Source organism: Bipolaris maydis, assembly GCF_028858645.1.
Source record: "Bipolaris maydis strain C4 unplaced genomic scaffold PSV08scaffold_14, whole genome shotgun sequence".
Taxonomy (NCBI): Eukaryota; Fungi; Ascomycota; class Dothideomycetes; order Pleosporales; family Pleosporaceae; genus Bipolaris; species Bipolaris maydis.
The window spans coordinates 1,270,250-1,283,355 of NW_027093870.1; the positions used below are offsets into that span (position 1 = coordinate 1,270,250).

General features: G+C 50.6%; 7 protein-coding genes across 7 annotated transcripts; 2 read left to right on the plus strand and 5 right to left on the minus strand.

Annotated features, from left to right (window-relative positions):
• The first annotated feature begins 467 nt into the window (after window positions 1–467).
• On the plus strand, window positions 468–2,089 carry PSV08DRAFT_365543 (uncharacterized protein). The gene is made up of 6 exons (XM_014218820.2): window positions 468–737; window positions 789–871; window positions 920–1,100; window positions 1,154–1,622; window positions 1,703–1,843; window positions 1,898–2,089. Exons 1-6 carry the CDS (start codon window positions 555–557, stop codon window positions 1,936–1,938), a joined length of 1,098 nt encoding a protein of 365 aa, XP_014074295.1. The 5' UTR covers window positions 468–554; the 3' UTR covers window positions 1,939–2,089.
• A 427-nt stretch (window positions 2,090–2,516) lies between these two features.
• PSV08DRAFT_330618 (DNA glycosylase) lies at window positions 2,517–4,080 on the minus strand. Its single transcript, XM_014218821.2, has 3 exons — window positions 3,617–4,080; window positions 3,106–3,571; window positions 2,517–3,056 (listed from the first exon to the last, which is right to left on the minus strand). Exons 1-3 carry the CDS (start codon window positions 4,015–4,017, stop codon window positions 2,646–2,648), a joined length of 1,278 nt encoding a protein of 425 aa, XP_014074296.1. The 5' UTR covers window positions 4,018–4,080; the 3' UTR covers window positions 2,517–2,645.
• Window positions 4,081–4,729: 649 nt separating this feature from the next.
• Window positions 4,730–6,506, minus strand: PSV08DRAFT_229987 (amino acid/polyamine transporter I; the record flags this gene model as incomplete). Its single annotated transcript, XM_014218822.1, has 3 exons — window positions 4,730–5,975; window positions 6,128–6,241; window positions 6,292–6,506. 3 exons carry the CDS (start codon window positions 6,504–6,506, stop codon window positions 4,730–4,732), a joined length of 1,575 nt encoding a protein of 524 aa, XP_014074297.1.
• A 1,175-nt stretch (window positions 6,507–7,681) lies between these two features.
• PSV08DRAFT_380835 (uncharacterized protein) lies at window positions 7,682–9,032 on the plus strand (the record flags this gene model as incomplete). Its single annotated transcript, XM_014218823.2, has 3 exons — window positions 7,682–7,873; window positions 7,929–8,033; window positions 8,097–9,032. The coding sequence occupies 3 exons, from the start codon at window positions 7,682–7,684 to the stop codon at window positions 9,030–9,032; spliced, it is 1,233 nt and encodes a 410-aa protein (XP_014074298.2).
• A 528-nt stretch (window positions 9,033–9,560) lies between these two features.
• Window positions 9,561–9,917, minus strand: PSV08DRAFT_251286 (uncharacterized protein; the record flags this gene model as incomplete). Its single annotated transcript, XM_014218824.1, has 1 exon — window positions 9,561–9,917. The coding sequence occupies one exon, from the start codon at window positions 9,915–9,917 to the stop codon at window positions 9,561–9,563; it is 357 nt and encodes a 118-aa protein (XP_014074299.1).
• Window positions 9,918–10,213: 296 nt separating this feature from the next.
• PSV08DRAFT_209259 (acyl-CoA N-acyltransferase) lies at window positions 10,214–11,151 on the minus strand. Its single transcript, XM_014218825.2, has one exon. The coding sequence runs from the start codon at window positions 11,103–11,105 to the stop codon at window positions 10,398–10,400; it is 708 nt and encodes a 235-aa protein (XP_014074300.1). The 5' UTR covers window positions 11,106–11,151; the 3' UTR covers window positions 10,214–10,397.
• A 169-nt stretch (window positions 11,152–11,320) lies between these two features.
• On the minus strand, window positions 11,321–12,938 carry PSV08DRAFT_412168 (uncharacterized protein). Its single transcript, XM_014218826.1, has 2 exons — window positions 12,691–12,938; window positions 11,321–12,637 (listed from the first exon to the last, which is right to left on the minus strand). Exons 1-2 carry the CDS (start codon window positions 12,819–12,821, stop codon window positions 11,494–11,496), a joined length of 1,275 nt encoding a protein of 424 aa, XP_014074301.1. The 5' UTR covers window positions 12,822–12,938; the 3' UTR covers window positions 11,321–11,493.
• Between the last annotated feature and the right edge of the window lie 168 nt (window positions 12,939–13,106).

Consider the following 13,106-nt stretch of genomic DNA (forward strand, 5'->3'; position numbering starts at 1 on the left):
AGTTCGCGTTCTTAGGTTCTCAACTTAAACCAACGTCCGACATGTTGATGTCGAAAACAAGACTCCCATACACATACAAGGATCTCTTGACTGCAACAAGCTTTTTGCCAAGGGTGCACACGGGACCAGACGGACGCGCGTGGCTGGAGTCTTTAACCGGCCGTGCTATCGCTTACTACGCCACCAATCTCTAATTCTCCGCCGCAATGACAAAGTCATCTCCCAATCCCGGGCCTGTGCACTACTCATCATAAAGAGCCATGACACGTTGAAGTGAAAGAACATAGATCTGGAGCTGGAGGGGGTAGGAAGAGATGTTTTTTCGACGACCTTCTCTTGGCAAGAAGAGTGGGTTAACGACAACCGATGGATACGGACGGCACAGAAGCCTCGGCGCAAACCCACCCAGCGCAGAAATAATGCGGGGTAAACATCGTGACGTACGCTGTCGTTGCAGGCATTCCTGTACATTGTGAAAAGAGTCTTTTTACTACAGACTTGAGCAATTGGGATATTGGCTGAAAAACGACTGTTTGGTGCGACAGCAAATCACCATGGATCCCAAGAACACCGCGAACCAGCGCTTAACACAGATCAAAGACTCATTAACGATGGAAAAAACCGCCGCGAGCATTCCGTGGGACCCGAACAGCACCAAATTTCCCACGCGAAAGGAACTTCCAGACGTTCCTGGCGCCCCCAAAGGAGCCGCTTGGGTCTGGGGCGACAATGACAACGTATAGTAGTTTCCACCCTTAATACAACACCACTAGGCTGATCCGCGACAGATTGGACGCCTGAACCTTCTTACACCGACCCGCGTAGCTGCAGCAGCTAAAGAGATCAAGTCTGGCGAGATAGTACCCGTGAAGTAAAGATCACACAGCATACCCTACTGGATCCACGTTGACGAAAACAGCCTACCTCTCAATGTGCCCAATGCACCAGCATTCGGCCGTCAACCCTTCAAGCACGAAATCAAGACTCTAGTCGAAGGATTGGCCTACGATGACGTGTACAACCTGAACACTCAAAGCGGCACACAATGGGACGGCTTCCGCCACTTCGCCCATATGGCAAGCGGTACCTTCTACAATGGCGTCCGTTTTCTCGTTCCCTCCTCATAGCCACACCGGACTAACAATCACCTCAGACAAAAGGCAGCGACATCTCTGGCCCGCATGCCAACCACAAATGCTCGATCCACCACTGGGCTGAACATGGCATCGCCGGCCGCGGCGTCCTCCTCGACTACAGAAGCTACGCCCACAAAAAAGGAATCACTTACGACCCCTACGACTACCACCCCATCTCCTTCGAAGACCTCTACAACTGCGGTAAAGACCAGGGCATCGATATCCGGCCCGCAGCTCAAGGCGGCGACATCAAACCCGGCGACATGCTGTTCGTCCGGAGCGGCTGGAAAGAAGCATATGACGGCAAGACGGATGAAGAACGAGCTAAAGCTGTGGTGCCCCACGATGACGGCAAAGGAGGAGCGGATGGACATCGGTTTGCGGGGTTAAGTCAGGAAGAGAAGATTTTGGATTGGCTGCATGATTGCTATTTTGCGACTGTTGCGGGGGATGCGCCAGCTTTTGAGGCGTGGCCTACACATGAAGGTATAGTTGAGATTTACACAGTTCTTGGCGAGGCCGAGGAGTGCCTTTTTGGTAGTACATCGGAGCTAACGGGGGTGCAGAGTACTATCTTCACGAGCACATACTCGCGCTTTGGGGTATGCCGCTGGGCGAGATGCTGGATCTAGAGAAGTTGGCGCTGACGTGTCGGGAGAAGGGGAGATGGTTCTTCTTCTTTTCTTCCGCGCCCGCGAATTGTCCTGGTATGTTGTATTTCGCATCGCGTTGGCTCCTTCTTCATACTAACTATTCTACAGGTGGAGTCGGCTCTCATGTAAATGGTACGGCAATCTTTTGAGTAGAAAAAAAGGCAGCTCAGATGTAAATTTTGTACTATCAATCAGCATCAAGATGGATGGGGTCGCTCTTAGAAACATCCTTCACATGAAAAAAAAAACAATGCAAACGGGGAATTATCGCAAGAAAATTCTCGCTTATTAAACCTTCCTGCACACACAGCTTTTTATGCAAATTTTTGTCTTATCCTGAGATTTGCGCCAATGCTTTAAGCTGCAGGTGCGTTTCAGTGTACGTTCTTGATCCGCCCACCAGAATAGACAGATAATCAGAGTTTGAGCGCGTTGCCTAGGGTAGCCTAGCTATAATCTATTGGCGGCTATGCCTTAGAGTTCATTCGACGCATAAATGAAATGCCTGCTTCTCAGCACGGGTCGTGAGAACCGCTGCTATTGGATAATGGCATGCCTTGATCACGCGTATTTAATGCACGTTGATATGCTTGGATTCGTCATACTAAGGCGACATTGCAGTGCTAACCTCCTCCCATTAGGAAGCGAACGGGCAATGCGTCGCGAGAGACGACAAGTACCGGGATATTATAGCAACGTGAATATGTTCTGGCATCGTCGTTGTTATAAAGAAACTAGAAATGTAATTCATTCAGTCCTACTCTATATCTATTCTACGCTTTACCTTGAAATTTTACAAAAGTCGTAACTGTAGTGGCTTCGCTGTGCCTTGATGTTCATGTAAAAAGCATGATATCTAGAGGCAGTTATCCGCCCGTCTCGTTCTTTTGAGATGCTTGATATACTCCAACAGCTTTGTATCATTGGTTACTATGTCTACCCTTTCACAACAATAAACTAGCCAGACATTGATTGATACTGGTCCAATATGGGGTAGATGTGAAATCTCAGATTGGGGACAAGTAGCCTTCGAGCGCAATCTGCCCTGTTGTGGTGGATCTTTGATGTATGCTTGGGCTAGCTTGATTAACTGAGGTGGCTTGGCCTTGTGCAAACCAATTCCGATGAAATATTGCTCGAGAGCTTCAGGTGATGCTTTCGAAAGTGCTTCTGGTGTTGGATATACTGCCAGACACTCTGAGGCACGTTGACAAGCGACATGTTGGGTGGTACGCTGGATGAAGATGGTCGCGACCAAGAATCGGAACTACACAGAGACATCAGATAGGCAAAAGCTCATGCGCACTTGATCTTACCTGGTTATCCTTGAACTGTAGAAGGGGATATTTTGAAGTGATATTCGCTTGTTGAGCATTCTGGGATATTGATCGCGGAACGGTTTGCGAGCTCGAGATGCTGCTGGCGGTCGTTTCCTGGGACGAGCTCATAACGGAGATATCGCTAACTTCGCGTGACAATGCAGGCGTTGATGGTAATGAAGTCGGCGAAGATGAGATTTTTGTTTCCGCCAACAAGTCCTTGATATGCTCGAGTTCCTTGGCGATAATTTTAATATCTGCCAGGCCTTGGGATGAAGTATCGTTTGCTAGCTGAGCCGGAGACTCTCCTCTGTCACTGGAATTATTCGTGGTTTCTGATTGGACCTCGAATTCTTGCTTGACCTTGTAACACTGCCTGTCATATGTTTCTAGATTTTTGCTTGTCTTCTCTACTGATTTGAGAACCTCTTGATTCATGTCATGGAGGTCATACAACAGGTCGCTATTTAGTGTTAGTGATCGTCAAAAGTGTTTCCGGAAAGCCTACCTCTGCAGCTGATCCTTAAATTCAAGCATAATGGTCTTAGTCCTATCCAAGCTTGTCCTGAGCTTTTTCATTTGATTGATCTTGGTTGCAAATATGATTCGCTTACGTTTTCCATCCACACGATACGCATCCAGCTGCTTGTTGAGATCTTCGACGCTTTCCTGAGCGTGACCAATTGCACGTGCCAATCCTGCGCTTTCTCGAAGTCGCTTATCTCGCTCGTTGCACTGTCGGACTACTTCCGTGATTAAGACTTCTACTAATTCAAGGTCGATCCTCATTTCGCGAATATCCTTGGGGCAGTCCTTCATGTTGGTCGCGAAGTCATACAGAAATTTCAGACCTTGTGCAGCAGTGCCTGCCAGGCTGACGAAACTGACCATCGCAGCGCCAGCTTCCATGACGATACCTAAGAAGGATTCTTTTTCTCTGGTTAGTATGGGAGGTAAGAAAAATGGAACATTGACTTATGGTGTTGTTTAGCAGTTGATTATATAGTCGCGACAAGTCACCTTGCAGGTAGAGGCAGTCTGTGGAGGCAGTGCATCCCAAATCGTTGACCGGACGCTGACCGGCCACAGCGGGGCAAAGAGCGCTGGGCGTTGCAACGTACGTAGTCGTCATTTGGCAATCAGGGGAGCGTAGATTGCTAACAGTAGTATCGAGCGACATGTTGCTCTTGTAAGTTGTATCGAGTAGTAAGAAACTTCAGCGTCATGTTGCATAAAATTGTTAGTTTTGTCTTGCAATTGGACCATCGTCATTGATTTTCAACTAAACTAGTATAATTAGATGGGATTGCAGCGCGCGCAGCGAGGTCTGTAACACCCTATGCGTGCTTAAGTAATTTAGTATTAATTTTCTACTACGGATCGCGAGGATCAGTCTGTTCCCTCCCAACAGTAACTGAGCATGTCGAATGCGACAACGCTACGGGGAAGAAATCGAGTCATGCTAGAGTTGAGCTCACCTTGAACACCATGCTAATGCATTCACACTTTTAAGCTGTGGTATATGGCAGATTATATGGAAATCCAAACAAGCGTTTCCGACCATTCAACTTTTATGACACACCCGACCCAATAACCACTATCAATTTTCCCAATATACCGTCTACAAATCCTTGTTGAGATACTCAACAGGTCCAACATACACCTTGCGCCCCTTGATCGCAAAGTAAATGAACGAAAAGATGACAACGACGCCGTAGATCAAGATGTTCCAGTTCATGAGCGCAGCGGTTGGGTGAGGGAAAGTAGGGAAGAAGACAAATACAAGCGCGATACACAGATACACGATAGATATGCCGTTGATCCAGATACCAGCGCGTCCGAGAGAGAATTTGCACGGAATCAGGGGGTCATTGTTCCACCTCTTGATGAACATGCACGAAATGCTAATAATGTAGGATGATAGCAGCGCGCATGTGCCGAGTGAGGCGATAGAGTTGAAGGCAACGGAACTGCCAATGTTGATAAGGGAAAGCAGACAAGCGATGAGAAAAGACATGAGAACACTGTTGAGAGGAATGTCCCATCCGGGCTGGACGCGGGAGAAGAAAGCGCTGAAGGGGACGCCGTTGTCGCGGGCAAAGGCGAAGAGCTGGCGCGAGCATGTAGCAACATTGTTGACGCAGCCAAAGACAGCCATGATGGTAGTAATCGATGCGAGGACGGTAGCGCCTGTGACTGATTTGGTTGCGTTGTACAGAACCTGGATATGGGGTTGGCCGGTTGGCGTGTTGATGACGGTGGTCACGTCACCGAGGCAGAAGCAAAAGGTGACGAGCATGAGGAAACCTAGGATGCTGTTTACAACTGCCGTGGCAATCATGGCGCGAGGCAGCGTGTAGGAAGCGTCTTTCAACTCCTCAGACATGTGGGTTGCCGCATCTGCACCCAGCAGGGCAAAGATGGGTGTCAATTGACCAACCAGCACGGATAACCCGACATTTCCCCATCCTGCATTGTCCTGGAAGCCTCCAAATACTTCTTTGGCCGGGCTGCGTGGTCCCAAAACCCACATAGTGATGAAGACGGCGAAGAAACCGAAGATGTGGAGAACTAGGACAATGCCTTCGACGAGGGGAAGCTTGCGAGCTAGTAGCGTGTTGAAGATGATGGAGAATGTGGCAACGGCTATCACGAGTAGAGTGCCGTGCCATCTTTCGGGAATGTAGTCGGGGTTGTTGAGAATCACAAGGCCTTGGATCTGGCCACCGGCCAGGTAGGCAATGGACGCGATACCCGTCTGCCAACCCAAGACGCAGAGCCAGCCGACAACATAGCTGAGGAACTTTTGGTGTTTTCGTGGAGCGAATTCCGAGACCCAGTGGTACTGACCGCCAGAGGTGGGTGCCCTTTTCGCATGTCAGTGACTGTCATAGTAACGATGGTGGCGCATTCTCATGCACTGTCTCCTTCTCTTTTGTAGAATCAGATCTACGCAGGGACTGTGCAACAATGTGCTTGTATTGCTTGCGCAAGAACCAGTAACCGCGCATTCACTTACATTGACGCCATTTCAGCCATGGACACAATCACAAATCCCATGCATACTGCTGTGATGAGGAACATTACGATGGCGCCACCGGTGCCACCATTGGTTAGGGGGATGATCAGAGTACTGGAAAATGTCAGACCACACCAAATCAATTGCACAAACTCCCTACATACGTCAAGACGGTTTCCCATGTTGCCATGAGGACCATGGAGTATCCGAAGATGGACACGAAGCGGAAGTTTCGTCGCAGTTCCTGCTGCTTTCCCATGCGGTACATGTCCTTCTGGTCGCCGACCGTACCCTTCTTCTCCGAGATGACACCATCGTGCTGGAGTTCGCTGTTGCTGGGGGATGAGACTACCGCCTCAGCAGCCTTTGTTTCCGACATGATTGACCAAAAAAAAATGACCACAAGAAGAAACGAATGGAAAGATGCAAAGAACAAGCACTGTGTAGGATGGTAAGGCGTACCGGCTGTGGCGTGGCTAAGAGTCGAATAAAATCTCCTCCCAAGGTATACCAATCTCGCCAAACCCTTAAGCAGCGCTGTCAAGATATTAATCGTATGATTAAAAATTGCGTAAAAACTGCATTTCCCATGTCGTCTGTTGCAAGCGCACATAATGCCCCATTTGTGACCGGCTATTTCCCATCGATGGGCTTAGTCTTTCGGCCGTTCCGCGTTTAGGTAGGTCGTTCTACGAGGACGACATGTCAAACCACCATGTTCAAGCCGCGTTAGCGAAGGGTCGAGGTCGCGTTGGACTGCTGCACATGCTGGGGATGCAACGACGGACGATCAATGCACAGCAAATCTACAAACGAGTGGATCCAGTTCTCCCTCGGGTCGTCAGGCCGTTGTGCAGGTGCGAGTTCTGATTCGCCCGTTTGTCCCAAGTCGCCCGCCGTGCCGCAAATCCAACCGGCCGTGGATTGCCGTGAAGGTGCAAAGGGCCGAGCAAAGAGGATTCTGCAGGATCTAGCGTGCTGTACTACTTGGTACGGAATGGAGCATGGGTGCTGTGAAGTAAAGGGTTCGGCAGGGGTGCGGGCCGGGGCGAGCGGTTAGAGCCACTCTTGGTCCTCGATGCAAGCGATGCAACGTCCATCCGTCCTCCCATGTCCCGTCCTGTGTGTCGACAGACCAGCGGGCTCCTAGTCTCGCGCCGGCACACCACCAGAACGTGACGAAGACACAAACCAGCAGAGATTTATCAGGACAAAGTTCCGAAAAAATGTCTCCTGTCCCGCTGTATTTGCCGTGCCTGCGGCATGATACGGGATATATTGCGTGCCGGCTGAATGTTAGCGATCAACTACTATCGCACATTGTCCCATGTACATCTTGGCATCTGCCGCAGCAACACGCATGGTGTGAGGCTGGTAACCGTAACGCAGAAGCAACTGAAGGATCAGAGCGCTGTGCGACGGACTTTGTGTAACAACAAGATGGTACTCATGTGTCGCCGGTACCCCTTTTCTTCTACACACGTGGTCACTCTGTGATTCAGAACAACTTGATCAGCGGGGGCTTCCCGCATTCCACACTTTTTTTTGTTCACAATGGCAGCGGTAGCAGTTCCACCTGCAGATCGCAGTTATCGGTGGGCTCACATTACAGACGACGATCAAAGCGGGGTACTGTACATTGTCACGTTTCTGTCATTCACATACACCAGCCTTACGTTTCTGACGCGCATATTTATCAAATGGCGCATGTTGGGGCTGGATGATGCGGCTATGCTGCTTGCACAGGTGAGCTTACTTGTTTTCGCGTCTAAGCCTTATGTGAAACTGACGCAGATGTTAGGTGGCGGACTTGATCCAGTTCTCACTGCTACTCCTGTCGTTGTCGGCAGGACTGGCAAAGTCCTTTGGGACCTTGACCGATGAGCAGTACTCGCGCATGGCCTGGGTAAATACCATCTCTTTTGATTCGCATGGCACATTGAAACTATGTCTGATACGGTTTGAACAGGCATATTCCAGCAACCAAGTAGTCGTCTACATCTGCCTCGGTCTCTCCAAGCTCTCCACCATCCTCCTCGTCCAGCGTCTATTCACGAGAGAAATGCGAAATGCCTGGAAAACCTGTGTCTTCATCACTGGTATCATCGTTATCTGGACCATTGCCTCTGCACTCCTCGTCTCAATCGGTTGTCCCGCTGACGCTCTATCGCCGCGAACCTCTTCCCAAATATGCAATGGAATCGAAAGTCGCTATCTGTTCGTCACTGCTACAGACGGCCTAACCGACTTTGTCCTCGCCCTCACCCCTACGTACCTCATTCGCAACCTCCAAATGTCCATATCGTTCAAGCTACAAGTCCTCGGTGTCTTTGGGCTACGCCTACATCTGCTTGTACTCACTACCCTTTTTTTTCTATCTTGGAGGAAGGCAATGCATAGCGAGAACCCTGGTGTAGAGCGTGTAGGCGCATTGGAACTCCAGCAATGTCAAGTCTGTGCCTCGCTTCTGACCAGCACCATTCCTTGTCTGAAATCTTTCATTCAGAGCTTCGACACGGGAAGCGGTGTCAAACCAGGGTTCGGCTACAGCTCCAAGTCATCAGGAAAATACGGTCACGACTACACAATCTGCCACAGTGCGTCACAGTCAGCGCGGCACGAAGTGTATGATATGTTAGTATTGATGACGACCCGAACCGGAGGCTCGATATCTCCAGAATCGAGGCACGAAAGGGAGGGCATAGTACGAGCCGAGGAACGGTTATCAATAGTAGAGGAAGATGCAGTCACAGGCAACAAAAGCATAGATCTGGAACGGCGCTCCAGTCAACGAAGCACAGAACAGTTGTTCATCAGAAAAGACGTCGAGTGGACGGTGAAAAACGAGCCTGCTCGCACCGATGCAGCAGTATATGTCCCTGGCAAACTTCGCCTGCCAAAGTAAAGATCGCAAGGTCCTAATGGTAATTTAGACGAATAGACTACGATTCAGCATACCTTGTTGTGGCACTGACACGTGAACTACTGATGAGGCGTGGCGTCTTGGCTGACATCCTGCACTCATCTCAGCTACTGCTCGCAGCTTCACCATTTACTACTGATATCTCAACCACCTCTCTCCTTCCGCTGTTTTCTTTGGATCCTCCATCCCACCCTTTGCCACATCACTGCGTCACACGAACACGAACTCAACCACCTTCAAGCACAAAAAGGCACTTCAGCAAGAACGAAGCAGATGTTATCGAAACCTTGAATTCAAGCCTTCCTCTCCATCTCTACATCGCCGTACAAAACTTCCCCAAAAGCAAAGTCAAACTAAAATGACTGTTTAAAAACTCCTTATGTACCCCCTACCCTTCCTTTCTCCAATTCCCAAACTACTCGAAAATTCCAGATTAAACAAAAGCGAGCGACCAAGTCAGCATCTCCCTTCCGCCTCCATTTTCACCCCCTCCACGCCCCGCTTGTTCGTTTAGAAAACCCAAGTCTGACCCATAGTATAACCTCCTGGGCAATGCACCAGATTGTCAATGGGGTGGAAGACGGCCTCAGCATTCTTGGAGCCATCTTCGTTCTGCAGAGTAAAAGGCTGGCCGTTGTCGCAGTTGACGATGCGGTAGTGGAACGTGTTTGAGGCAACGAAGCGGCCGCCATCCCAGGCACAGGGGCTGCCGTGGCCCATGTAGGTGTAGGCGCAGGGGTCTTGGCCCTGGATCCAGACGGCCGTGTCTTTGTGACCGTCGCTGTTGTAGACGGCGTTGCCGAGGATGATGGTTGCCGAGGAGAGGGTGGCGAGGAGGGTGGAGAGGACGACGGTGGAGAAGTACATGGTGAAAGATTGGATGGAGATTTGGTGGTATGAGATCGAAGGTGAGAAGATGGTGTTTGTGTTTTTGTTTGATGCTTCTTTTGTGTCTGTTTTGCTCGATTTTATATAGACGGTTCAGTCCCTTATGCTGGCTCCACCGAAAGGCGTTCTACACGACACATTTCTCTATTCAGAAAGCACATACAGTAACTTGCCATGATAACAAACAAAACGGAAATTCATCTCGCGAACCGTCGTACCAAGTGCTTGTTGTTCTTTCCCTTTACACTTATCACACGACGAATGCGGAACGTAAGCGCACTACCCGGTCAGATTTTGGCCGCCGCTTACTGTCGATCTATTGATGACAAGACACAATCTATTTCCGTCGTCCCTATTACACGAGGAAATAAACAACAAGACATCACCCTCCCCACTCTACAAACCAAACAAATTTGTAAATCCACGACTAGAACGGCAACTTTCACAAACCCATCGCCGTCACTCCCTCTTTCCCCACATGAACAAAATATCCCCGCCTCTAACCCCATCCACTTTCAGTGGATTCCCTTCGCCCTCATGCGCATTCCCCACCACCTCATCGAACCCGCACCGTAGATAAAACCCCGGCGACTCTTCGCTCGAAACAACGCTTGCATCGACACCTTCTTCGCGCGCACGCTCAAGCCCCCATTGTACGAGCAACCGTCCGTATCCGCGACCGGCGTAAGCGGGATCCACGGCGCAGAGGGAGAGGTACCAGTTTTCCGAGTGGACGCCGGTCCAGTAGTGTTGAGTGTATTTTGCAGAGTTGGTGAGGTGGTCCTTTTTGGTGGGGTCTGCGGCGCGGTTTTTGCGCGGGGAGACGGGTGAGAAGAGAGGGGTTGGGTCAATGTGTTCTTTTATGATTTTCTGAGCGGTTGCGTCGTTGCCTTGACGCTGCCAGATGGCCATGCCGACTACTTCATCTTCTTCTTTGTCCTGTTGATGTTGTTCGGGATTCCGGGGACGCACGACGACGAAGACCCTGTTGCGCGGCGCTGCCCAGTCGCGGCGGACGACTTCTCGCCAGTAGATTTGCAAGTCGTCGGGGTACTGATCTCTATGCGGGTGCATGACTCGACCGAACAGGTCCTCATTGTAAAAGGCGCGGGCGCATAGCGCGACTATGGCTGGCTCATCCGAAGGCTGGGCGGGACGGATATACATGGTGCTGGCTACGACTCGGTCCCTTCCATCAGAATAGCAGTTTGCCCTGTGATATTAAATCTTGCCATTCTTGGGGGCCAAAGACGCTTAAATAAGCCTACAGCTAGCTACTAGTCTTTATAAAGTTAAGCCAGGAACGATCCTTCGAGGCGGCTCGACTCAGTGGGGTTACCAATAGCTCGACAAGGATTCATACATATGGATGTTGGATTCCCACGATTCCGAGGCTTGGAATTCATTCCGACTAATTACAATGTTCAAGAAGCCCGTCCCTAGTTTCATATTTTGTCTAAGCCATATTTGAGTGGCCACCAGACGAAAAGAACACTAACTCAATGCGCCATGATTATGCTGATTATCCAATAGGCTCCCAGACGAGCATCCGAATCTAAGCATGCAGGGTATCTTTTAGGCCCGTTGCACCATGGGTTGGCTCCTCATCTTCCTTGAACTCCCAAGCCAGGAACTTCCAGTTGAGCTCATTTGGTCGCCAAAACAGGCCGTTCTTCAGACTGGTGGGGGCCGTCGATGAGTTATCCGGGCTATCTGCCGTCATGCCTCCGGTGTGTGGCATACGTTTAGCGAAAATGCATCGCCTGAACCTTGAGTGTAGAATGGCCATTGAGCACATGACACAGGGCTCGTGAGTCAAGTAAATGTCTAGGTCGACGCATAAGTAGCCGCTAGAATGTATGTTGTTGGTCTCGAAGTATTCTTGCTCAATTGAAGTGAGGGGGCTGTCGCAGAAAAGTGGGCGGTCTAGATATACGGGATCAGTGCCAGCAGCGCGGAGTCGCTTCTTTGCAACCATGGCGATGGCACGCAGAACAGAGTGGGCCATGACGTTGCCGGTGCCAGTGTGGGGTTCGGTTGTGCCAGTGAAGGACCTCCAGCGGCAGTCACCTGCTACAACAATGATTTCGGGCTTTGTCTTGGTGTGGTCGACGACGACAACGCCGATTTCCTCACCTAGACATTGGTCAGATATCTGCACGCCAGCAAGCCTCGCTAAGCCAAGATAGGTTCCCGCTCCGGGCTGGATTTCGTCCTGGTTGCGTTGCACGAGGCTGGGATGGGGGCCATAGGGATTGGTGTTCTTGTACGAGATGGGCCAGTATGCATTGCTCCACTGCGCGGCCTGGTCTGCGGAGATGGGCGCCAGGGCTGGCACCGTCACATGAAAGATGCGCGGGAGAGCAGTCTTTGCGTCATAGGGCGGACATGTGCGTATGATAGCTACGAGGTCGGCACGGCTGAGATAGTGCGTGGGACACAGCAAAAAGTAGCGAACTAGATCAAAATGTTCAGTAAGAGCTTCGTCAGCAGTCTGAGCACTGCCTGATTGTGCAGGAGAGGATGTAGGAGAGGAAGATAAAAATGCTAAGGCAGGATCATCTTCGTCACCTCTCGGGAGCCTGGTCGGCGGATAGAAATCCTTTTGCAGATGCGGCGGCAGGTACTTGAACTGCACGACGCGGCGCAAGTGCGAGATCTCGGACGTCTTGAAGTCGGGCAGGGCAGCTTGGACGGCACTGCAAAGTTAGTAGACGAGTCGGAGCACATGCACAGCGAGTGAATCTCTCACTCCTTGATGGCATTGGCAAACTTGGCCGGCACCTCGACTACATAGACCGGGTGTGTCTCCAAGCTGGCGCGCACTTCGTCCTTGGTCCGCAGGGGGACCAGACGGCCCGCGAGTGCGCTTTGGGTGTTCATAACACGGCCTGGTGGGTGGAACTATGCTCAGGCGGGCGAAAGTAGTGCTTTGTGCTGAGCTGAGCGGTTGAATATTTGCAGATTGTGTGGATTAAATTTGGGTTGGCGGAAGAGAGCGACAAAAGAAAAAAAGTCGAAAGCAATCAACCCCAATCTCAGGGTCCAGCGGGGCGGCGCTGCCTCTCCCCCGGTCTTGGCCTTTCCCCCATTCACCCAACCCCCACCCGTTCGCTCTTCACCACCTAGTATGGAGGGTAGGAGTACATCGCCATTGCACTGTGTTCA

Excerpts from the sequence above, each read along its gene's own strand:
- PSV08DRAFT_330618 (XM_014218821.2), bottom strand. The coding sequence starts at position 4,017 with ATGGAAGCTGGCGCTGCGATGGTCAGTTTCGTCAGCCTGGCAGGCACT. Across the intron at positions 3,572-3,616 it reads TTTAAGGATCAGCTGCAGAG|CGACCTGTTGTATGACCTCC; the intron begins GTAGGCTTTCCG and ends AACACTAAATAG. Across the intron at positions 3,057-3,105 it reads TACAGTTCAAGGATAACCAG|TTCCGATTCTTGGTCGCGAC; the intron begins GTAAGATCAAGT and ends GTCTCTGTGTAG.
- PSV08DRAFT_365543 (XM_014218820.2), top strand. The coding sequence starts at position 555 with ATGGATCCCAAGAACACCGCGAACCAGCGCTTAACACAGATCAAAGAC. Across the intron at positions 1,623-1,702 it reads GGCGTGGCCTACACATGAAG|AGTACTATCTTCACGAGCAC; the intron begins GTATAGTTGAGA and ends ACGGGGGTGCAG. Across the intron at positions 1,844-1,897 it reads CGCGCCCGCGAATTGTCCTG|GTGGAGTCGGCTCTCATGTA; the intron begins GTATGTTGTATT and ends ACTATTCTACAG.
- PSV08DRAFT_209259 (XM_014218825.2), bottom strand. The coding sequence starts at position 11,105 with ATGTATATCCGTCCCGCCCAGCCTTCGGATGAGCCAGCCATAGTCGCG.
- PSV08DRAFT_412168 (XM_014218826.1), bottom strand. The coding sequence starts at position 12,821 with ATGAACACCCAAAGCGCACTCGCGGGCCGTCTGGTCCCCCTGCGGACC. Across the intron at positions 12,638-12,690 it reads TTTGCCAATGCCATCAAGGA|TGCCGTCCAAGCTGCCCTGC; the intron begins GTGAGAGATTCA and ends CTAACTTTGCAG.